The sequence below is a fragment of the Rhipicephalus microplus genome, chromosome 2 (genome assembly GCF_043290135.1).
Source record: "Rhipicephalus microplus isolate Deutch F79 chromosome 2, USDA_Rmic, whole genome shotgun sequence".
Lineage (NCBI taxonomy): Eukaryota > Metazoa > Arthropoda > Arachnida > Ixodida > Ixodidae > Rhipicephalus > Rhipicephalus microplus.
Window position 1 is genome coordinate 211,629,044 of NC_134701.1, and position 26,397 is coordinate 211,655,440.

General features: G+C 46.6%; 1 protein-coding gene across 2 annotated transcripts in view; it reads right to left on the reverse strand.

The window, feature by feature from the left end:
• LOC119169572 (protein croquemort-like) overlaps positions 1-26,397 on the reverse strand; it is a 114,165-nt gene that overhangs the window by 51,802 nt on the left and 35,966 nt on the right. For both annotated transcript variants that reach the window (XM_075875487.1, XM_075875484.1), the window contains exons 2-3: positions 7,357-7,517; positions 4,056-4,197 (exon numbers count right to left, since the gene is read on the reverse strand). In XM_075875487.1, coding sequence (XP_075731602.1) covers positions 4,056-4,197; positions 7,357-7,517 — 303 coding nt within the window. The remainder of the gene's footprint in view (positions 1-4,055; positions 4,198-7,356; positions 7,518-26,397) is intronic.

The window sequence follows — 26,397 nt, forward strand, 5'->3', positions numbered from 1 at the left end:
CTATTTATGTTGCGCAGAGTTGACCGCGGTGTTCCGCCCGCTGGGATCGCGTGTTCTTTTCGGTTTCCTTATCTACAACCGCGTGTTGGTTTTAAAGGGACGCTTTCACGTCCACCGTCACGTTCCACGCCAAGGTCACGATGATATAGGGGTGCAAAAAAAAAAATTAAGAAAGCGAGGTCAGACGTGCGCGTGAGGAACGTTCTCTTTTCATCTTCTGACACTGAGCGGGATTTTATAAGCCATGGCTGCACGCTCAAACAAACTGAACGTTCATGAACGAATGGTTTTGAAATCCAGGTGCAATGTGCATACGGCTTTAAGGGAAAAATTTCGCCCACTCCGGGCACATTTGGTAGATAACCGCTATGTAGGACGGAAGAAGATAAGGGTGAAAGTGGGATCCTTCTGCCGTGCTCTCTCTTGCAAGACGTCAGTGCCCACGCATTCACCAACAACGTTTTCTTTTTTTTTGTTATCCAGCTCATTGGTGTTTTTGTTTTGATTGATGCCAATCAGCAGCGGCAATGTTTTTTGTTTTTTACTTGGTGGCGGAGGTCAGAGGTTTACGTGAGCGAAGTAAGCCACAGGCACTCGAAGGACACTATCGATAGCGTCGGACCACTTAATGTGAGTCATGCGTGTTGAACATTTGCTTGACCAAATAATGTAAAGGGAAGGGGGGGGGGTATGAGCTGTTTAACTCATACCGCCTCCACTCACCCCCCCCCCCCCCCAGGATTTATATTTTTGGTTACGCCCCTCGTGGTGAGTACGCCAAAGCTGTTGGAAGCAACTCTAATTATTCAATTTAAAAATTTGTCCAATTTGCCCAGATCATGGTGAATATTGTTTCTTGAGGTCACATACTCTGGCAGGGCCCTGCGTTACAGGACTTGAAAAGAGAAGACTGGACGACGGCAATCGCAGATCCAAAACAAGACGTCTGGCTGTCCAGGAGGCCCGTGAACGTGCAGAGAGGCATGGCTTCTCTGTTGCGACATGGGACTACAACCAACGGCCGAATAGGGACCTACCTGATTGGCCCGCTGCCTCGCCTCTCAGAACTACAATAAAGTTGATTGTCATGCCATGTCATAGAGATCACCGGCGTAAACATAAGCACAGCTTCGGTATTCCTTCTTCCCTTAGCACAGGGTAGTAAACCGGCTGCTACAATTCCGGTTGACCTTCCTGTCTTTGTCCCAATTTACGCTCTCTCTTTCTCTCTGTCTTATTATTCGCGTAAACATCAAAAACTTCACTTTTGATTAAGACCTGCAACGCTTCGCTGTCAAAAAAATTGCCCGCAGCTTCCCTCGGGGGAACACTGAGGAGAATGCGGAGCATATAATTGGTTAACGGGGTGTTAAAGTGCGACTTACTTGGGTCGATGGCTAAATTGGTTAACGTGGTTGTGAAATGGGGTGTTAAATTGCGACTTACTTGGGTCGATGGCTAAATTGGTTAACGTGGTTGTAGGAGGGGGTGTTAAATGAGTGAACACGTACATACGTATGCGAAAGGGCGGCGCTGGTCGAAGGGATGTCGATCATTGTGTTTGTGGATTCGTTGGCATTCATTTCACCGCGACCTTGGACGTCGACGCGCCGTACAAACCAACCGACGAGCGGCAACTGAGCGAGCGAGTGCCGACGTTGAGTATATATACAGCGCGACGGCGCATGCACTGTGAGCTGTTGAATGTTCTCGAAGCGCGACGGCGCATGCGCGTCCACTGGAGAATCAGGAGAATTGTAGAATGTTCTCGAAGGCGAGAAGCGCGCGCGACACAGATGGTGGGTGACGGTGCATGCGCGCGTCAGCTGTCGAATGTTCGAGAAGGGGGAGAAGCGCAACGGCGCATGCGCGCGCGTCAGCTGCCGATGTTCTCGAAGCACGACGGCGCATGCGCGCGCGTCAGCTGCCGATGTTCTCGAAGCGTGACGGCGCATGCGCGCTACATTATACACCTAGCGAATGTTCGTGAAGAGGAGAAGCGCACGCGGTGTGTAGAGGAGGAAGGGTGCACAGATGGTGGAGGAGTGAAGCGCGCGCGGTGTGTAGAGGAGGAAGGGATGCACAGATGGTGGAAGGAGGAGGAGGAAGCTTGCGGACGGCGCCGCACTACAAGCCTCGAGTATTAGATGCTCCGCATCTAAAAAAGCACGCGCTGCTGAAAAGTCTTCAAAAAACAGGACTCCCGAACGCGTCTGCGCAGCTGATGATGTGCACCGATGGACCCATAAAAGTTCCCGACGTAAACCTCACGCCTTTGTACTCGAATATGTATACAAGACACAAAGGTTCTAGACGCTTTCAGTGTAGGCAAATTAGCGCACACTGAAACAGACACGCAAGCCCATTGCAAATTAACACACCAGCCAACCAACCGGTTAGTCAAGCCCACTTCCAGACCCACGATGACGTTTATCAGTCCACAGAAACGCGTGTTCACCTCCAGAAACGGTCGGGCACGTCTAGCTGTGTGCCACGTTTCCTCTCTCTTATCAATATTTTTTTTTTCGTGACGCGACAAGCGCAAAACGAAAGGCTGGCAAAAGGAATTTCTTCTCGTCGTCGATAAACCACGGTTTCAAAGAATAAAAAAAAATTAACTACAAAAGTAATACCGTTGTGTCATAACAACCTCTTGTTACAAAAAATAGAACCCGTTTCAGCGCAGTAAAAAAAAAAAAGAAGCACCTGAGCTTCATAAGAACCGGTCGATTTACCACCTATATCGTGTTGCTTACGTGTAGGGCTAAGCCGGGAAGCGAGCACGATAATCAGTTGAGAGAGACAGAACGGCGGCACTAATCGACGCTTCTGTACTATTTCCGTAATTACCAGTGTCGTAATGCAGATGTATGAGAACATTTTTGTGTAGGCGCACTTGTCAAGGTACTCGAAAGAAATCACGTACGGAACTCGTAACAGAGCCATAAGGAAGCAGTGGTACGAAGTCAATATATGGCTGAAATATATAAAAATGCACTGAAAGATTCTTCTACGTTTATTGTTTTTATTATTTCTTTACAACTCATTCTGGATATATACGGCAGGAAAACAAAGCATCAAAGGTAGCAAGGATGAGCTGGGATACAAAAAGAACGAACGAAGAAAACAAATTAGGAGCGCTTGTCTATTGGGGAAAATGGAGGCAAGCGAAGTTAGGCCTTTGTGATAGTTTATTTATTCTTACGTCACTGCATACGAGCGCTCATTTACTTTTTTTCCTTCTTTCTTTCTTTTTTCTTTTTTGTACGATGGTCCCTCCTAGCCGTTTCCTTCGTGCATGCCGAGAATTGAACCTCGATACACGTGTCTAGCAGCGAAACGCTCTGTTGTTACAGGCAACAACGACGGTCAGCCCTTCATATCCGAGCAATAGCTATATGTGCCAACGTGAAATGACCAGCAAGCTAAATAAAAGATCAGACTGCCACATTGAAAATAACAGATCGCCGACAAACCCACGATCAAGAGATTGCCCGTTATTGTAAAACCCTGCTTACAAATACACGTATAAGCGGCGCACTTACAAAGGCTGCATTTTCTTTACAGCGCGCAAGTGCCAGATAATTCGCTGCATAACATCTATGCGATACACCTCAGCTGTTCGCATGTAGGCTTCATGCTCTCCCATAGTAGAGTACCGAGTACTCTAAATCGTTAACCACTTGTTCTAAACACGTAGGCTCTTCTTATCATCTACTGTTTCTATCTCCGCGGGACGGCTTTAAGCTCTCCCATAGTAGAATACCCTGTACTCTAAATCGTTACCCACTTTTTAACCCACCCCCACCCCGCCGAGTATGAAACACACGGGAATGCATTATGCTCTCCCATAGTAGAATACCGAATACTCCAAATCATTAACCATTTTTCCTAACACACAATATAGCCACATTAGAGCGGTCATTTCGTTGTCCTAAGCTAAATTACTGCTGACGGAGGCCTTTCTGTTATACCGTATACACGTGACAGAAAATATTTTTTATGTGAAAGTGCGTGAAAACTCAAAATGGGAGTATTCACGAATGTATACTCACGATCATGGGCATGTTGAGGGTGGTAATGACGTCATCGAGCGACCCCTTGGTCATGTCCGGCTGGAAGTAGTATCGCTTCACCTGTCGGTACGATACGGTGCCGTTCGAGTTCCACGTGATGTTCACCTTCTCTCGAGTTTCGCTGCGCAAGAGAATTTCAGCCAGTGTTTCAGCCAGGCGAGCACCGTGAGTTCCAACGAGTAGGCTTCGCTGCGGTTAACTGTTTGCGACAACGGCGCTGTAGTTTCGCGCTAACGAAAAGTTATTTCGCGTAAGCCGCAAACTCTTTAAGAAAAAAGGGTTGGGGTACTTAAGACTAACAGTTACTACGATTTCTTTAATGGGTTCGTTTAATTAAGAAGTGCATGCCAAAAAGTGTGTAAGGATGCGCAAAAGGTGGTAACTACTGCCACCTTTACATGCCCTTGCTAAAGTTGGCAGTAAAAAAGCAGCAGGAAGTTAGCAACAGCTGCTGTTACTAACTGTTTGCTTGTTGTTACAAGCTTTTTCCTAACTTTTTCTTTAAAGAGTGTACTTATTTACTAAGCTAAACGAAGTGAAATTCCCGTGCCTACAGCGCGAGAACTTTCGCAAGAACCTACCACCAACGCCAGCCTCGTTAGACATAATGTAAGCGATATGCTTTAATTAAATTGGTTAGACTGCCGGTTCCTCCTAAGGCATGCGTAACTGTATTTACGGCAAGAAATGTGCCAACTAGAAACTTCATTTCCTGTTCTAAAGGACCCGTTCTAAAAAAGAAAAAAAAAAAAACGGTGTCCCGTAACATGGAGCGACCCGTTAAGCTTCTTTACTTCTCAAACCAAGGACGTCGAGTGTCAAGAGAGAGAGAGAGAGAGAGAGAGAGAGAGAAATTGACAGCATATCCACGGAGTGAATGATGGAGAGTGGGGCGAAACATTCGTCCGTCCATTCATTCTTGCTTCCGTCCGTCTATGCGTTCGTCTGTGTGACCGTCCATGCGTCCATCCGCCCGTCCGCCTGTGCGTCTGTTCGCGCGTCCGTGCGTGCGTTAGTCCATGCATCCGCGCCTGCATCCGTTCATGCGTCCATCCATGCATCTGTCTGTGTTTCCGTTCGTCCATCTATTCAACACTCCAAGTACCCCCATCTCGCATCTTTTCATCATATATTCCGCATATAGAAGCACCGCCATTCAGCGGACATTCCCATATATGGACTAAACGAGAGGTGGCACACGCACACTTTTTTACGGCTTGCGCTTCGTGTCTACTTCACACATTTAACCACCTCGAATTCATTCATGGTACATACGAGTTCATTGTATTCATGGCACTGCGGCCCAACGCTCGCTAAACCTTTCTAAAACCAAGGAGGTTACGCCCAGCAAGTATAACGCAGCAACCTTTTCCTGTCAGATAGTGCTCAATGTACATGCCAATGGCTGCTAATGGGAAATGAGAGACAGGAGAATTCGGCTTTTACTTTCTTACGGCTTGCGCTTCGTATCTACTTCCCACTTTTAACCACCTCGAGTTCATTCATGGTATATACTAGTTCATTGTATTCATGGCACTGCGGCTCAACGCTCGCTAAACCTTTTTTAAAACTAAGGAGGTTGCACCCAGCGAGTATAACGTAGCAACCCTTTCTTGCCAGATAGTGCTCAATGTACATGCCAATGGCTGCTAATGGGGATCGCAGCGTGCGCGTTAACTACAGGCCGAATGATCCTGTCTCTCATTCCCCATTAGCAGCCATTGACATGCACATTGAGCACTATTTTTTATTGTTCAACAACGCACAGAAGAAATCTCTCACCGGCACCACCTTGGAGGTCAAAATGTTATACTTGTAACATACTATACGGGGGACGAACGGGTGCCGTTATAAGGAGCTTCGCCCCTAAAAAACGCTACATACATATCTTTTTGCTTGCTGTAGTGTGCTTTTTACATCTGCGGGCATATCGTCCACGAATCTGAAGGCGGCATCAAGCAAGTACAGTGCAACTCTTGTCGTTGACGTCCTTAATTCAAGGCTCTTCGTCCTTGCCACTGCAACGCGTTTGTCCCTTCATGCTGTGTTACAAAATCCTGACACCTTCTAATGCTACACATGCTGTACTATTCCTCTCATCCCGTGACCTCTACAAAAAAAAAAAAACTTCTCCGAGTGCTGCTGTCCTTGACGACCATACCATGTCATGCCGCCCATCAGGCTACATAGACAGCTCATCAACTCGTTCATGGCGTGACAACTAAACTGCTGCTAATGGTATGCGTCCGTTGAAGCCTCACGATATTATTGCTCAATTTGCGCGACTTCTGAGAAAAAAAGGAAAAAAAAGAACCATCGCAGCTGTATCAGTCACGCGACCACAAACGTCACCGGTCATGTTGCACAGCTTCCACGTGCTCCACTGAAAATAACCTGCTCTCTCTCCCTCTCTTCCCAACGGGCATGATCGAAATCATTGGGCAATTAATCTACAGGTATATTTGTTCAGCTGAAAACATGTGTAAGGCTTACACAGCATAGGCAAAAAGCGGAGCGAGATTAAGTGATATAATTGGGGCCCCGTTTTTCCTTCGTGATCTCACGCGCGGTTTTACGCAGGTACCGATAGTTGGCACAACCACACACCGAGCGCATTATACTACCGTGCAAGAAATGCCTCACTGACATATTGACAAACAGCTCAATAAACCACTACTAGCTACACCTGGTCTCTTGTCTAGGTTTATATCGGTTTCCCGATGAGAAGCTCGTTACCCCAAATTACTGGAGCATGGGAAATCGAATTACTAACCTCGAAGCATTACAGAGCATTGAAACATTATAGATGCGTATAGACACAGACATGATCCCTGCCAGGGGAGCACGTGTTAAAATACAAATCGATCACGAAATATGTGAAGAAGATTGCCGGCTTCATGTTGGTAAACTTTGCTGGGCAAGTTTGTTTTTTAGGGGCGAAGCTCCTTACGCTTTGGCTCAGTCCCTCCATCGTTGTTCATCGTAGCCACTCCCAGCTGCTTCTGACAATGTTCACTAGATGGCGTGAAGGCACGCACTGCGTGTGGGGGTTGGTGTGATAGGAGAACAATCGTTCGAGACAGACAAACAGAGAGACATACAGACAGACTGACGGACGGGCGGACAGACCAAGCTTGGCTCCACTCATCATCATTCACTTCGTGGATATGCTGTGATTTTTTTGTTTCCTTTCTGCTCTCTTGGCAGGAGAGAAAGAAAGAAAAAACGTGACACTGGGATGACCAGCACTTGGCCTTTAGCGGGCTGCAGAGATACTCACAGAAACGTGTAGGGGCCCACCTCCTGGAGACGCGGCTTTTCCGTGCCAGCCATGATCTCGTCTGGATTGGTCATGTTGAAGAAGTAGTACTTGAGGTAGATGGGTATGGGCGCGCGCTGCCAGGAACTGTAGATTTCGCTGTTAGGTTCCAACACGAGGTTCTGCGTTGAGTAAAGGAAGAAAATTATTCTGGTCCTATGTATCGGTTATTTACGAATGTAAAACAAGTTCACATGCGTACACCACGTCTTTTTCGCTTATCAGTTCGGACATCCTAGTTAAAGAAAAAGAGGTGGACATCCTCCTATCCTGCCTTCGCAAAAAGCACTGACACTAGCCCCGTCGCGGTGATCTCGTGGCTAAGGTACTCGGCTACTGACCCGCAGGACGCGGGTTCGAATCCCGGCTGCGGCAGCTGCATTTTCGATGGAGGCGGAAGTGTTGTATGCCCGTGCGCTCAGATTTTGGCGCACGTTAAAGAACCCCAGGTGGTTGAGATTTCCGAACCCTCCACTACGGCGTCTCTCATAATCATATGGTGGGTTTGTGACGTTAAACCCCACACATCAATCAATAAATCAATCAGCACTGACACTAGAATTATTTTAGGCCAAAATTTCAGCACATTTTGACGCTGAAGCAACGAGAGTGCCCGACCGCCGAATGGTAGAAACACTTATCGACGATCAGCCTCACAAAAGTTTGCAAAAACAAAAAAAAAAACGAAACCCCGCTCTCCCTTTAGATGGTTACAGAACAGTAACTAATACGTTCAGTGATGCAGATAGTTCTTACAAGCCTTTTGTAATTAATTATTTTTGAGAACAGTCCTCTCCGCATGCGAGTTATTCCGAAATCAAATTTTTGACACGACTATAGTTTCACGGTAAGCCAGGCCGAATTCACAAAAATTCTCTTTCAAAAGCCTTCTTCGCCATCCGCCACCTCCTTCATTAATTATATACCTAATATCAAAACTGGTTGAAAATTACTTTCTCGAACAATTATTGCGGGAAAATTAGCCACAAGCCGAGAAGGGACAGGTCACGAAGAAAGTCCAAGCCCGCGCTACCCCGAAGCTGCCTAACTATTCAAGAGGAAACTTTCCATCTAGTACCTTGATCCTTAGAGTAATTCAAAGCCTGTCGAATATAAAAAAAAAGTGCTTGACTCTATCAAAACATCATTACTATTTGATAGATATACGCACATTGCCCAACGACAAGGTTTGTTACAACCTATAACCAACAGTTTCAAACAGTAATGAACTTCCGATCTATTAACTTCTTCTTTGCATTGCAGTATATATGACGACTGACGAAGATTTTTAAAAATATCCGGCTTTATCGTACCATCATTAATTACTGTGTGTTAGATAAACGGACCTTGTGCAATGACAAGGTTTCTAGCAACGAATAACCGCCAAAAAACAGCGAAACTTTAAGCATTAATGGCGGCGCTGAATTATAACGAGCAGAAGTGATGTTTGCAGTCCGCCAACTATCTCGAAAGAAGTGGTCAATGTCGACACGAAATCGGTCTTACGCTGAGATAATGCCAGCTTGCATTTCGTCGTATAAGCGATGCGCCTTTATTTATTTATTTATTTATTTATTTATTTATTTATTTATTTATTTATTTATTTATTTATAAATACTGCTGTCTCGATACACGAGACATAGCAGGAGTGGGTACATTAGGAAAAGGAACGAACATAGATTAAGCAATACCAAAAAAAAAACATACAACGCATTTATAACATACTACAAAATATGTTTAGGCAGTTCTTTCAAAAACAGTTCAATTGGTTTTTCGCGTAGGGAACCATCTAGGTTGTTCCAAATCACAACAACGGCTGGAAAAAAGGAATGCTTAAAGCAATTTACAAATCAGTCTCGTGTCGAGTTACCGTCAAATGACTCGCACTCTTCTAATGAAGAGCGCAAGTCATTTGAACCATGCGCCACAGTCCTGTGAGTCAGCATTAACCACTAGGGGAAGTACGTAGAATCGTGGTAGTCGCACACATCACATCATTCCGTGTGCACACACGCACACGGAAGCGGGACGCACAAATTAAGAGACCGGCAAAGAACAAAACAGTTGGTAACGATTGTACTTCCGCAAAGAGTTTATCGCCGCGGAGCACAGCCGACGGCTGACTACCGACGCCTTTGTCTTACACGAAGCGAGAACAAGCGCTTGGAGCGCTCCTTGCGAGCAATCACGTACCGCCCGTGCAGCGCGACTGAATGGTTCTCTTTCTTTTTACCTGGAACAAGAAGACAGCTGAAAACCGCTGCGCGCCACGGGGAGTGTAATTTGCGCGAAGACCGCCTCTGCTTGCGCAAGCCAGTGTACATAATGCGCATGCGCCGAAACTAATACTCCCGCCTACCCGACACATCAGCTGTACCCATTCTCACCGGTGCTTCAGACATGGCGTTCATTGGACGGTTGCACGCGGTTATCCACTGTTTCTTCTTTACAACGAAGCAGAATGCATGTGGTTATACGGCATGTCAGTTCGTCTCAGCGCGGTAAGGCTTTAACTCAAGAAAAACTAGCGACAATGTGCTACATATGAATTCTTGAAATTTTACGTCCACCCCCACCCCATCCCTCCTAAAAAAACACCATGTGATTATGAGAGACGCCGAAGTGGAGACTTTCGGAAATTTCGACTGTCTGGTCTTCTTAAATGTGCACCTATATCTAAGTACACAAGCCTCTATAGCTTTTCGCCACAATTGAAATGCAAATGTAGCTGCCGGGACTCAATCCCGCGACCTTCTGGCCAGCAGTCGAGCGTTGTAGTCACGAGACCATCGTATAGCACGCGATATGCTGTATAGAGTCCATGGATTTACGTACGCCTCTTAATAAGGTGACGCATAGCGCAGGATGACAACGCAAGGCATTTGTGACATAAGCAATAGGAACTGTTGCGTATACACGTTTCTCTGACGACCCGCTTTTCCGACGACGCTGGTATTTGTGGCGAGTGTATGCCAACTCGACTGCGTCACGTGTGCTGTTTCGCACAGCGCGATGCCCCGACGCAGTGGTTTAGTGGCTAAGGTACTCGGCTGCTGACCCGCAGGTCCCAGGATCAAATCCCGGCTGCAGCAGCTGCATTTTCGTTGGAGCTGACTGAAAACGCTGTAGGCCCACGTGTTCAGATTTGGGTGCACGTTAAGGAACCCCAGGCGTTCGAAATTTCCGGAGTCCTCCACTACGGCGTCTGTCATAATCACATGGTGGTTTTGGAACGTTAAACCTCACATATCAATCAATCGTACAACACGCGTGCTCTAGGCTAGAGTAACCTAGAATTCTATGTCACTCTATTCAAGACAGGCTTCGTTGAAACAACATTTGGAGAACACAACCTCGCCAAGCCGATAATCCTTACGTTATTGAATTTTAAGCGATTCTATTAACGAGTGAAAAGGGTTTAGCGGTCCTCCAGCAATATGTGGCAATAGCATATATTTTTCTGAAAAAAGGGGGGAGGGGGAGGGGAAGCTTCGAATGTAAATCGGCATTGGCGCGCACAGGGCGCGCTAAGCTGCGAAGGTCCTCGTCACGGTTGCCGTTCTTATAACTTGCTTTTCTTTTTTTTTCTTTATCTTTGGGGTGGGGGGTGGGGGTGGATATGTCGCAGCGAGTTAACGAAAGACGCGTCAGACCTTAGTGACAATCTAACGTGTCAATGGGCGAAGATGACTCGATCTTAAGAGAATGGATTGAAGATAAACTGGCAAACGTTTGATTTTACAAGTAAAATTCCGCTTAAGTAAATAAATCAGAAATAAAAAGAAATACAAGAGCTGTTACACCTAAGCGGGTGAGGGGGACTTGACAGACACGCGGCGGATATTTCCCTGAATATTCACCATGACCCAGAAACGCTTTCAGTGATCACAGCTGGGTTTGCCGTATTTGTATCTCGGAAAAACGCCAGCCGGTCACTTACTACGAACCTTATCACATTTTCAAGGAAAGATTGTTCTCGACTGCTGGACAAACAACGCGCTCTTGAAAGCGTAGTGATTGTCATGCAGATTTGCTATGCAGGTGCTCTCTCTTTCCTGTAAGAGTAACAGTTTAGACAGGAGACTCAAAAGTCTCCAATTTTTTATCGGTTATGATTTGCACCCCCCCCCCCCCAAAGGCAATCTCTATATATAGACCTAGTTCATGTTTGTAAACAGTGGTAAGAGCCGTCGACGCAGTGAGGCGCTTGTAGCGAGGTCGCGGCATGCAGTCTCCCATCCAGCCCAACTCTCGCCACCGCCCTCTACGGTCATTGGTGTGCGGGAGGCTCCCCGACGCGCTGTGCTCGGAGGCAGCTTTGCAGCTGCTGTGCCAGTTGTCACGTGATCATAAAGGGCGGTGGCGAGCTTTGGGCTGGGCGGAGCCTACGCAATGCGACGTCGCTACAAGCGCTTCAGTATGTCGACGACCGCTGTGTAAAAACATGGAATAGGTCTGTACCCGAAGTGCCGGAAATACCTATCGAATGCGATCGCCATACCATTGTTTTTTTCATGCTTTCAGCAAAAGTGATAAAAACTTTCAAAGCGGTCCGCATGACTAGTAGAAGTCCTCGCATTTCGAGCAATATTTGGAGAGCGTCTCCGAAGGCTGAAAGTTCAAGCAAAAGTTATCCCGAGAGTCTCTTTTGCCGTCACGTTGTCTCGCTAAAGTCGCGGCGATGACTGGCTGGTAAAAATCGTAAAACACGAGCATGAAATGCTCGTGTCCATTTTGTGACGCCGTAACCGTCGATGTGAAAGCGATGCACTCGCTGGGTACTCGCCTATCAGTCTGAAACTAAGCCGTCTTCGCCATCTCTGTGCAACAGGCCTTATATAGGTCTGGTCAATCAGTCGGCATTAATCAAAAGGAAATGAATGAATGAATGAATGAATGAATGAATGAATGAATGAATGAATGAATGAATGAGACGAGGTCGTGCGCCAGTCCACGTCCTTGATTGAGGAGCTTTAGATGGCGCATATTCAGTCACATGAATGGCTTCATGAAGTTGGAAGAACTGTCTCATAGAACTTTTCACAGTCTACCACCGTATATTTCCTACAGATGCGTAGGAGACAAATCAGCTGAACGCTAAAAACTGGCTTTTTTGGCAGATGACATTCCGCGCCCTCGGTCATTTGTGTCAGTTCTATCCCAGCAGACTGTCGAATACAGAGAGATTGTTCCAGTTTTGAAACTGGTACGTTGAATGACGTTAAGCGTTAAAACATCGGCGCTGAAGATAGGTTTCACTAAATTCTTTAAAACAAAGAAAGCAGTTACACGGAATCTTAAAGAAAAAGAAGACGGAATCCTAAGGTATGACAGAATGAACAGTTTGAGTCGTATAAACTCTAGACGTCCAACGCTTGCTACTTGCGCGAGGCTGTGCATTATAAAATACCGATTGAACTACGAGTCCGCGTAACGCTACGTTAGAGAACCTCAATGTGTATATATGGCGACGATATGGGCTGCAGCTCCTACGCACGCACTTGCAAACTTACTAGGCATATGCGCCATATCCCTTAAATATACCCGGAACGCACTAAAACAAATCAGAAATAAGCGCAGGGTCCACTTACTCGCCTTGTATAGCGCACTTCGCGTTCAAAGAATGTTCCGGCGTGTATATACGATTTCACATAAGGCACACGGGCGCTCACATTATGCTACCAAACGAATATTTTCTTATTTTTTTGTAAATTGCGGCGTGAAGTGATAAGGTCATGCAATGACGAATGCAACCAAACCATTTTCATGCGTAAATGTCTATCATAGGACTACTCGCTTCGTAGTTCTAATTAAATATACAAAGCGGCAAGGCTACTATGCAATACAGTGGCCCAAAAGAACATCCGCCACACAGGCGTCATCCGTCAAACACGGAACACTCGCATTGGAAGAGGTTTAACCTCGGTATAAAAAAAAAAAAAGATGCATCCCGAATCAGGGGGTTCGAGGAAGGAGTGGCTTTTCTTCAAGAACTTGCTCGTTCACGCATTCCACGCAGCCAAGTTCACTGGAAATCTAACCATGTACATATTTCGCCGTCTCGGTGGTCGGGCCGTTACGCCTCTGCGAGCAGCATCGCGCCAAATTGATTCACGGCAGCTGCTTACTGTCGAGGCTGTGTCAAGAAGGTTGGCCTACGCGCAGGAACGACCATGAGGCGAGGCTTTAGTGAACTAGCAAAGGTGCAGACAAGCGGAGAGGTTACCAAAAAAAAAACCAAAACAAAGTTCGTACTTTTAGAGGCCCGATCAACGAATGGCACTTTCGACTTTCGACGAAGCAAGTACTTGATCTTAAGATCAAGTACTTGCTTTCAATTTTTTTTTTTGCACATCCAGAAATGTCTTGTACAAAACAAAAGTGGTACGAAACTGGTGGTCGTGTTTCAAGTTATTTGGATGCACATGATATCGGAGCGTAAGATAACTTTAGATAAAGACCAATCAACTGTCAGGCCAATTATTGAAAATTAACTCAACGAGTTCATTCATAGAGCCGACGGTTTCCCTGTGAAGCAGCTGGGATCGTCGCGGCTGGGAGCAGGTGTCGACCACGCACTACCGTCGACTCGGCCTCTGAGATCAGCTTCAACAGTGCGACGAAGCACATCGCTTATTCAAAGTGTACACTAAGCGACCCGCTCGTTAAATAAAAGCAGAACGCAAGCTGGGAAAAAATTAAGGCCACGAACAGAGAGGAAAGGAATAAACGCACTTACAAATGGCTCACGGAGGTCAACGTCCCGAAGATAGGACTAGAAGTGATCACGACTTGACGCTATAACGCAGATGCACTTGCGGTCCACACTTTTTTCAATATCCTTATTGTTGCAGTAGACGTGCACCTGGCTAAGCGCCAGCATCATGTACTACTGCAGATTGCGAGGCGGGAAAGGTAGCTCTGTTGCAATGCTGAATTGGGACGTTAAAGCCTCGCACAGAATTCGTTCTCGTCATTCGCCGCCGGCGCACCTTTCTCGATACTTTTATTAACAGCGTCGGCAAAGTAAAGTTACACTTGATTTTTATTGATCCAGCCCTCAAAGTCTGGTCTGTACTGTAACTATTTTTATAGCTCCGACGGCCACAACGCTGTACGCAGAGGAAAAAAAAGTTCTGAGAATAAGCAATGTTTGAGGCAAAACTCACCGATTTCTAGCTTTGAAATTCGTTTTTCCTAAAGATTCTTTTTGTTACCGCTTCTGTATTCATGTTAACAATACTTCTTTCACCCCTGAGAAAAAAATTCTGCGGCTATAAGGCTGCCGGCAAGCAAGCCCAGACACACGTTTTTTTTTTTAACTGATATATTGTGTGATATTATTGGTATGACATGATATATGATATATGAATGATATGATATTACATGTTGGCGAACAAATAAAGAACAGGGAGTTATATTCCTTGGTTCACGAGTAGGTGGATCGTACAATAAGCGGAGGTTAAAATAACATGCCCAACAATGTTCTCAGACTCACACCACATCTTTTACGCCACGGCACATGCATGATCAATATCGCGTACAAGTTGAATAACTACGGGACACCGCGGAATGAAGTCTGAAAAGTACAAGTAACAATGGCACGCGACAACGAGACGATACCAAAGCAGCCGATGGCTATACGACATGCACCACGGTTATCATAAAACAGACATCAACACAGCCAACAATCACAAAATTATTCCGAGACAATATGCCGCAATGGAGGGGGGGGGGAGGGTCTCACATTTTGATAACAAAAGTAAACGCGCGCACACAGGAAAGATAAAAGAAAAAAAGACAAGACAAACAGCACCCCGTTATCTTTCCTTGTGCACGCGTGTTTGCACAGCTCATGTTCTGTTATGACGAATCCTTGCCAATACTAGTTCAGCATTTTGTCGGTACGCGTGAAGGATAACAATATCTGTGGCTTTACGTCCCAAAGCCACCACGTGGTTAAGAGAGCTAGGGGCCGTGGTATATGGCTCCGGCAATTTTCACCGTTTGGTGTTCGAAACCGAGCAGTAGACGGGCCTCTATACCATTTTGCCTCCACCGAAGTGAGACCGCCACGGCCGGGTCGAACCCGCTACCTTTGAGCCAGCAGCCCAGCACTGTATAGACACTGTTTAACCAAGGCCGACTCGCGCGTGAAGAATTCCGACACGGAAGAAACACATCGTCACAACGTCTTCTTTGTGTTCTTACCGCGCAAGAATTATACGTAATAAACGCAAATCCAATACACCCGAGATGATTGATACCCAACTGAAATACTATTAATCTTAAGTTCTTTATGCATGTTAGTTCCAGAGTACACTCCGTTCAGCTCATTTCCATTTCAATGTAAAAAACGAATCCGATTCCCGATCGGAACGCCTGTGTGAGAATAAGTGAAGCAAGAACGACTCCTATAGGGCGGAACAGCATGGGTTCTCACATAAATGAGAGAAACGAGGAAGTTAATAGGCATGAGATAGAAGGCCATAACACGGGATAATCGTTTGGAGGAAATATTCCAGAGGAAATGTAAGCACTGAACGTGTGCACGTTTCGCAACAAGTAATGTCGAGATCTCTCTTTCTGTTCCATTTCTTGGGCCGCCGTTGAATTTCAAGTTTAACGCAGGCAGTTCTATGCTTTGACGTCAGCCGACTGTTTACATAGGTCGAGACCAGCATGTCTGATCGTTGCAGCCTTTCAATGCGGGAGCTATATTGCCAGAGAAACAAACTAAGCGAGGAAAGGGAACGTTGTCGGCTTCACGGAACATGTCGCATTTCGTAACGCCTTGCACTCACGTTGCAAGAGTACGGTTGCACCACAAGAGAAGCAAGTAGTTTCTCGACTGTCGATTACAGTCCGATAGGCAGAGAAAAGTTTGCTCGTATGACGACGCGTTTCCTTCATCCACTTGTCATCGGGCGTGTCCATTCGGTCTGCAGATGTCGTGTGTCTAAGCGTAAGTCAGCTGCATACTTAACCAGGAAGGATGTGGCATAAATCGCTCACGCTCACACGACGTTTACCAGTCTATGCGGTTGATGGACGATGTCTCGAGCACGGATTGCAGGCGCGTCACAAGCTTCTCCGCAATGACCGGTAGCCATTGATTGATTTGATTGATACGTGGAGTTTAACGTCCCAAAACCACCATATGATTATGAGAGACGCCGTAGTGGAGGGCTCCGGAAATTTTCACCACCTGCGGGGTTCTTTAACATGCACCCAAATCTGAGCACACGGGCCTACAACATTTCCGCCTCCATCGGGAATGCTGCCGCCGCCGCCGAGATTCGAACCCGCGCCCTGCGGGTCAGTAGCCGAGTACCTTAGCCACTAGACCACTGCGGCGGGGCAATGACCGGTAGCCATAGAGCGCGAATATGAGTAATCTGTTTGCATGAGCCACGGTATCGCACTTAAACGTACACGTTGACCACTGAACAGTTGTAATGAATCAATTTCTAAACAAGCTATCCCCAACGCCACCGTTCGAGTCTTCAACAATCGTGGCAACATGCTCCGTATATGGTAACCTATATGGTACCTTTTTTTTAAAACACGTCCGATTTTCTCGTGACAAAGCGACAGGACGCCTGATACAGAGCGTCGTTGCCTTTTCACGACAGTTTGCAAACAACTTTTCTTTTTTCGCTGAACAGCAATGCCAACAACGCCGAACGACAAAAAAAAAAAAAGAACGAAAGGCCACTTACCACTTTGTATTTCTAAACTTGTTTAAAACAGGAAATTATAAGTGTTTTTTTTTTTTTCAATCTACCTACCTATGCGGCAGTTCATTACTACCCATGGATGAATGCACAGAAAACCCAAGGAACAGCCGAATGGTTGAGGGGACGATTCATTAAACGAGCTAGAGTATTCAGATCATATGATTGGCTACAGAAAAAAAAAGTAGTCATAACTACCGAAACTAACCGACAAAAACGACTGTTACTGGAGTCATGCTTCGTTTAAAAGACCGAGAACAACTTGAATCCTTGCAAATGAAACGTGCCGTTAGTTTACATTCACGGCATAACCACTGCAAGAAAAGCAAAACGAACCGAGAGTGGAGTGAAACCATCCTAAGCCGCTCCTGATCTATCAATCCCACGCCACCGTAGCAAGCACAACACCCACTTTTTGTTATTTCAACCGTTTAAGCAGAAAGGAATACGAGACTTCTCTCCCCAGCTGATCAGTGAAAGAAGTTAAAAATTCCAAATCAACCCCTTTACTGTTAGGCTCCCTTAAAACGTAATCGACTTTTAATAATACTACTACTACTACTACTACTACTACTACTACTACTAATAATAATAATAATAATAATAATAATAATAATAATAATAATAATAATAATAATAATAATAATAATAATAACGTGATTTATTCCTCTTTTCAGGAATCGGTATAACACGTAGGTGAAACGCGTCCTCGAAGAGGTAGTTGAGCGTTCATTGTGGGTTGCTTCGCCACAAGGGCGACTGAAAAAATGATGCAGCCACAAATTGCAATGTCACGCGAATAACAGCCAGAAGCTCGAAAGTTGCAGCGCACACCGCAAGAAGAAGGAGCACCAGAAATGAGCATAGACAGGATCACGATGCGAGAATTCTTACACCGTGGACAGGACGAGCACACTAACAACTGTCACAATTCTTACTTCGTGCGGTGTGAGCAGCGCGCTCCTTTCGTAAACGCGACCGCGGCAGCGAGTGAACTGACATTCGTGCAATCAAGAAACTCGCTAGCAGACGCTGCCTGCGTCGGCACTGCGAGGCGATAGAGGGGGGTGGAGCGTAGGAGAGGTGAGAGAAGGGGGACGCGCATGCGCAGTAAGAGTGGTGACGCCGCACACCGGATTGAGCTCGACCATAAACACTTCGCATCTAATAATAATAATAATAATAATAATAATAATAATAATAATAATAATAATAATAATAATAATGATAATAATAATAATAGATTCTTTCTTTTCCATCAAGAATGTGAGAAAGACTGGAAGAAGCTTGACTAGCTCCGGCCCCTCCAATGTACTACACTTTGGCACGTTTAAAAGAAAAACTGCGGTGCATCTCAGCAGCCTTATCAATAGGTCAAACAAGACGCAAGGAAATAAGGAAGAATGAACGCACGGGGTAACAGGATTATCCCCAGTAATGCAACGCATTTCATTGCAAACATAAATAAGTAAGAACAAGTTGCACCAACTTGTTCTTATTATTTATCATCAAGCACACGTGAGAACAAGATCATTCGTAACAACAGAGTCCAGCGTTGAAGTTGCACAGATGACGGTGGTGTTGATGCATCAGGTTTACGAAACGTCGGTATGCAAGTCTATTTTAAGGTAGCCTTTAAATCGCCCTAATTAATAAACCCAACCAGGCAGGCAACTCTGTCAAGATGTCCAGCTGCCCCACGTAATCGATTCCCGAACGCATGCCGAGCTATAGCGCGACATCTGTGTAACACGTAAACATTCGCCCTATTGTCTTCTTACAAGGGCGAATGCGCAACGGTGAACAAGGCAATATCAAAAACCGATTGCCTTGCGACAAGAGAAAGCACTTCTGCAAGCATTTCGATAAGTATACAAGAGTGGGGACAGATGGCGTCCACAGCTGCGCCAGTCTAAAGCCCCGTCGCGCTCGTCCGTCGTCGCACGTGAGTGAGCGCGCGCGAGTAATAGCGACACCTCCCTCCGTAATAGTCATACCTCCCTTCCATCTCTCCGCAGGGGCGGGTGCCTTTTCTCTCCGGTGCATGTGCACTCGAGCCGGCTCCTGGGTGACGTGTCGCAAGTGCGCCTGCACCGAAGCGACCGGCTGTGCACGCGCGACTGGGCAAACCCGCCGCGGCTTCGGGGTTGCTCGCCCCTTCGAGGACGCCTTCCGCGACTGCCGAGCGGAAAAGAAAAAAAATGGAAGCGAAGAACGCGACCTCGATGGCGTCAGCTCGATGAGAATATACGTTGAGGGAATGGTGGGGTCGATGCAGATACGTCGGGAGAGCGCCATTTGCCAACTCGAACGAAAGCTGCAGCTTATCTGTGCATAGATTCGCGTTTCAAGAGCAAAGATGTACTTAAATAGATGACTGATTACACATCTTCCTTTTTTTTATTTATATATGGAAAAAATATGAGAAGGTAAGCTACGTTAGAGTCGGCTATCCGAACATCATCCTCCCCCTTTTTAATCTGAATAACCGTGCCAGGGTGTTCGTGAATTAATGTTCAGCTAAATTTATCTTTTTTTACTTCCGCGCTTGGAGAGAATAAAAAGGAAAGAATGACGATAAAGAATGATTTTTTTATTTATGGTTGTTTACTATGTTTAGAGCCTGCAGTTAAATCGCTTTTTTATCGATACGAAGTATTCTCACACTCGGACGACCGATCCTGAAGGCAAGGACCAGGCCTTCTTGCCTCCGCTATCGGCTGACCCTTGACCAAGCGACGCTGCCGTCAGAAAACCCCATCAAGTGACAGCATGATGACGTCACAAAGTTTTTTGCGGGCTGTGACATCCTCACATGATGGTAATTGTTTTTTTAATCACTCGTGTTGCAGCGGCAGTCGACGGCCACTACGCCCTTGATGACGCGTTCTAGGACATCACCCTGAATAATAAAACAAAAACAAAAATGTGGGTGTGGGGGGGGGGGGGGGTAGCAGAGAGCCCTGCTTCTGAAAAAAACAAAACACAATCTCTTAATTCATACAAACAGAAGTACGGGACCCTGGTCACAACAGACTAAGTTCGAGTTTATTTAAAAACAATGATGTGCATTCTGCCATCGGTTACATTTTGCGTGCTCGTGTAGACAAATTCGCTTAAAATCTTCTTTATCTCCTAATTATGTCATACATCTTTCATAATACTTCGTTTGATATCTTCTTCATCTCCTAATCATGTCAGAGATCTTCCTAATCGTTCACTTGATTCATTCTTAGTCTTCTAATTGTTTCATAGATCTTTCCTCATCCTACTTTCCGCGCTGCGCTTACCTTTATTATCACTGCGATAAAACGACAGAATTCGTACCTGTGGAGGGCGCGCGAAACTTGTAAAAGAGAAGAACAAAAATAGGTGCCGTCAAACGGTCTACAAGTATTTCAGCAAGTAAGGCTCGCCCGAACTCTGCCTTCATTATCTCGGGAGTACGTAAGCACAGCGGGACAGGGGAAAAAAAAAACAGAAAGGAAACCAAGCATTGTTCCAAAACGTGTCGCATGCGAATCGGGGCAGGAATACCCCACGACGGCGAATATCACCATGTTAAGCCGCGTGTATTTGCGCAAGACAACTAATGTTCCACATTTTCCCGCAAAGTACTGGCATGCAGTGCCTCCGGGTGGAGAATGAAGTGGGTCACAGCTGCGTGGTTTTACGCACGGTTTTAAATATACGATTCAGATTCCTGTTGTGCACTACATCCGGGAGACAACGAAAAACAACAAACAAAGCGGTCCCGTTTCAGCATTTTTTTTAGTCGCTCTAGATCCCCGCGCTTACTACATATAAACGCATCGATCCCATTAAGGAGTTGTTTACACGCGGTGTGTTATCGTCAACTTCTGTGACATCCTGCGCGGAACGCCCTCCTGCGTTTCCTCCTAGACGCACCATTAGAGCCGCTCCTATCCTCCAAGATTGCTGTATTTTTTCGACAAACAAACCTCAAGTCCGCTCCATATATATACAGGCTGTTTCCAGCTACCTTGTGCCCAAGTATTTTTTCAATACCACCACGAAAAGGACATTACGAAGCTGCTTAACCAACTCGCCCAGTTTTATGCGCTGCTGTTTTTTAGCTTCCGCACATTAAAAGAAACCTGGGAAATAAATTAAACAGGGCAGTTACCTTAGCATAGGTGAAATAGTCTGAAGTAGCCCAACAAGCGTTACAGCCTTTCAGCTGAAGATTTTTCACTAGAGTTACTATTTTAAAGGTTAATTAAGTAATCCATGTTATTTAGCGAGTAATATTATCACAGATGAAATATCCCGACGTTTCTGAGCAATCGCTACAACTGTTTGTACAGAAGATTTTGTGCTAGGGTTACTAATTAAAAAGTCAATTAGGCAGTCTTCGCTAATTACTTTGAAACTGAGCCTAAACGGGTCCTCATACCCCTCTAGGCAGGACTTTGCTTTATGGCCGCTCAAGGACGAAGTTTGTTGCGTCCCGCACCATATATGCATTTTAAAAGCTTTAAACATTCAGCGACGTTCATCCACTTATATACTATGCGTTTGCACAATGACGTAACGTCTGTGACGCGCTATTATAAACTACGTCGGGTTATTGTGAACACTGCGTCCACACAAGCACAACATGCGCTTGCGAGCGCACGCACGGACACATGCACACACAAACACACACACAGGAGCGCACACACAAAACTATAAAAAATCACAGCATATACACGGAGTGAATGATGATGAGTGGAGCGAAGCGTCTGTCAGCCCGTCCGTGCTTCCGTTCCGTCCGTTCTTGCTTCCGCCTGTCCCCGCGACCATTCGTGCATCCATCCATGAGCCCGTCCGTCCATCCATGCGTCCGTCCGTGAGTCCGTTCATCCGTCCGTCCATCCGTTCGTGAGTCCATCCACCGCCCGTCCGTCTGAGAGTCTGTCCGTCCCTCCGTTCGTGCGTCTGCCCATGCCGTCCATCTATAGTGAATACTCCAAGTACCGCCATTCCTCATCTCGGACCCCCTGTGGCCTATACACGCTCTAGAGCGGGTATGTGCCACTGCCTGCTACATACTACTACTACATACATCGGAGGATGTACAGACCCACGCCTTAAGGAGCTTCGCCCCTAAAAATGGAGAAAATGGGGTGAGTGGATGGATATAAGGGTGGAAGAAGGCGTGTAACTTTTATGCCGGCTTTTTATGATTCCGTTTCACACATGTCGACTATAACAATATGACACGCATGATAACATTTATAACTACGCTCCAGAGCAAAAATTTGAGACCATGTGACCATTCATTGAATTTGCGGGGAGCCGCGCGTCCGGATTTTGCTACGCGACGTCGACGAGTACAGTATAGGCGCTGCACGCTTCACGCTACGAAGGCTTTCCCTTCCGCCGAGGCGCCATCGGTATACTGCACACCGATTTTTTCCAGTAAGCGCCACCGTTCGTCGAGGCAGGAAGTCACAACAATAGCACCCGTGGCGTCGATAGCACAATGTGCACCGGTCGGCCTTTCTTAATCTTAGCGTGCTATCAGAGTCTCTATCGCCAGTCAACAAGACGACACGTCTAGTCCGCATACGCATGACAACATACAAAGTCAACGTTAGAAAATTATGGAAACGCCAAGCACCGGCCTTTTGATCGGGCTCAATAATAACATCTGGGGTTTTATTACCTCCCAAAACCCCGAGGTGATTATGAGAGACGCCGTACTGAAAGGCTCAGGAAGTTTCGACCACCTGGTGCTTTCTGTTTTTCTTCTTTAATTTGCGCTGACATCACGCAGTGCTCAGGCCTCCATTTCGCCTCGATCCCCCGAAATGCGACCGCCTACACCGGGATCGAACCAGAGACCTTCGGGTCTTTTTATCATGCTTTTGAAGCGGCACCGGGACGAAACAAGGATACACGGATGATTGGAGATTAAAAGGACAAGCGTTTACACACAGGACACACGAAAGAAAAGCGCTCGTCTTCTGTGCATATCCCTGCTTCGTCTTCGTGTTCGCACTTCATAAGCAGAAACCGATTCCTACCATCTCACAGAGATACGTGGTCTTTTACTTCTACGCCGTCTTTTAATCATTCCGAAATAGATTTACTTTGCAACATCATTGACTTCAATGAAACATCACAGGGCAGGCGTTCTCTCCTCTCACGTATACAAGCCTATACTCCCAACGTGCAATACTGAGGCATGCAACCTCCACCTCAGTGACCGCCAGCTCAGACTACAAACGACGCAGCTTGCGCAAGACAAGGCCAGCGTTAACAGACGCGCGAGGAAAGTGCATTCGGGTTCTCATCAACTCGCCATTTCCGCATTTCCACACACGCCTGCACAAATTTACGAGAAGACAGCTGCATGCATATCGAGCCCTGTTGATGATCGAATCATGATAAGTGAGAAGCTCGGGAAATCATTTCATGCCATTTGTTGTTCGCCTTTCGTTAATGCCCACGTTTCCCGGTTCCCAAACGTATAAACAAACGGCGATCACCGTTAGTTTCACGGGCTACTTTCTTCATTTCCTCAATTTTCCTTGCTTGCTTTCCTGTACAGCCACGGACGCTGTTTCAGAAAACGAAGCTCCCGAGCCAATCGGGGAAGGCTCATACAATGCTTCATTTCTCGTTCTCCTAGAAGTTCCCTATTACTGCGCGTAAAATGACTGCAGACGGAGGTGCAGGATCACGCCGATATTAGAGAATTCTCCGGCTATTCATCTGACGCATTTTCATTGAGCCTTGGCGGCGCTTCTTCAAGGCAAAGACAATCGTCTGCCGCGTTCGCGCGTGAGAGAGAGCGATGTAAACATTTATTGTAGAAAAGAAAGAGAGCTTGGGGGCTGAAGCATGACCAGTCCCGGCTACGTGGCCGCCGACCACGCAGCGAAGTGGTCCCTAGATGTCCCTAGACAGAGACACCGCATGGCGAGGCGCCGACTCACACCCACACCCGAGTCCGTTGAGACTCCATAGCAAGGATCAGTTGAGGAGGGCAGTCTCTAAATGCCTCTTGAGAAACGATAGAAGAAGGGAACAGTTGGGGATTTTTGCACTTGCCTCTGCAATGTGGAAGAGCACCACCCATCCGTGTTCGAAGTTTTTGATGATTGCAGGACAGAGTAGAGTACCTATCTGCAGGCACCTCATCAGCTTTAACAAGCCCCTTTGCAGGTGCCGGGAAAAGGCGGTGAGTGTCGCGATAATAAGAAACAAATTCTTTGAACCGCAGTAGCCGTGTATTGACCTCCGAGTCATAAGACTCCAGTGGGTAAGCGCTCAGGCGGCCGCGTCAGCGGCCTCATTACAGCGTAAACCATGATGGCCAGGTGCCCAATTATGCGTTTCGGGGTTGAATCAGCGACAGCTCGTCTTAGAAAATGCTAGCTAAGGGGAATATCTCCCCTTCTAAGTAGCGAACACACGCTTTTTTGAATCCGTTATTATCATCTTCGAATTCCGATACGTGGAATCAAGCGCCATGGCCACTTCCTCAGCCAGCTCTGAATTTTGTGCTCGGAAGGAGAGCCCGTTGACGTGCATTCCCTGGTGAACTCCAGGGCCGTGTAAAATCTCTTGGGCGTCAGTCCTGCTATGTCTGCGTAGTATACACCAGGTCGGGAACCGTGTTGTCTTTCGAGAGTCTGAGCCGCCGAGCGTCTGAGCCCGCACGTGTCCGTGTTAGTGGGGAGCGGCAAGAGCCAGAACATTTGGCGCCAAAATTCTGCAATACCCTCGGCTTCCTCTGGAGTACCAGTGTGTTCAATGTGTAAACGGTAAAGCAGGCGGCGCCCGGGGACCGTCTGCACAAGCCGCGTATAGTGATTTATGAGGTGCGCCTCCCGCAACTCCTGGCAGGAGCTGAGCACACCCAAGGCCCGGAGTTTTGAGTTGGAGGTATACAACCACCGGGAAATCCAGATGCAGCCTTGCGGATAATGGCTGCAATTCTTTCGTGTTCTTGCTTCTTGGTGCGAAGGTATGGCACGGCGTAGAGGATCCGGCTAGTCACGAAGACACGGGCGAGCCGAAGCGCGTCCCCCCTGCTCTGCAGACCACCCCGCTTATTGGAAACACGGTGCATCATATGCACCTTACCTTACCTGTTCGCCGACACTCTCGACTTTCGCGATGGTAGAGTCCGGTCCGAGTCTGTGGCGAATAAAAAGGCGAAGAATCCGGTTCTCCACCACCTCTCTGATAGGAACAACAGAGAGATGCGTACACCTGTGTTATCGTTTGGATTCGCTCTGACAAGCAGAAGCTCTGATTTAGTTGCAGCACACTGCTCAGAACGCGTCATCGTTTATCCTTCGTGTAATTACCGAGCCAAAGTATGGCGGACGATCCTTCGCGACGTAATAGGGCTCCGTTTGTCTTGTCTCGGCGACGCATTGTCGCAGGCACGTGTGCATGCGCAGGTGAATCCGCACGTGCCTAGAATGCGCGTGTTACTTCAACAATGGAGTACACGCACGCGAAGGCGCGGATGCCCCGTGAGGCGCACTATTTTTTTCGCTCCGGCGTTTCTTTCCTTGTCGCACTCCGATTAAGCCCGTTCTTTCCCGGACACCTATATTTCCCGAATCGTTCTGTGCGAACACACAGCAGACACGTGACCGCCGATGTATATATATATATATATATATATATATATATATGTGTGTGTGTGTGTGTGTGTGTGTGTTATGAACGACGAAATGGAGGAAAGACGTGCATTCACATGGCATTGATGCCTATATTTATTACAAGTACCAGCCATAGCCTGCAAAGCTTTGTCGGACCACGTGTTAATATATCACTCGGCACGAGAGAGGGAGAAAAAATCGCAAGAGCAATTTGTACTGTTGTTATGAACATCTACAAAGCGGTTAAAAACAATATAGTGTATTCCTTATAGAACGCGTTGGTGTGCGGGCGAAAACACGGCACGTGATAGAGTAAGTGAACGACGACAGCCGAGTATAGGCAGCGATAAGTTGGTGTAGCTTTTGAAGCAAGTCGAGGGTTGGAAAGCCTCACGCCGTTTGTGAACGTGGCTTCTGCCGATTGTTACTGGCTGTGCGCTGTTATTTTTCTGGATGTACACTTCCGAGTTATTTCCTTCTGTATCCAATAGTCAAGGAGTCACAGTAACCATCCCTTATCCTGAATAATGCACAAAGAAGTAGCTCGCAGTCTTCTTACAATGGCAAAGTTCTGTACATAGGTGTGAACAGGGGTTGAGGGTGTCAGTCATCTGAGAGGGGAGGAACAATGTAAG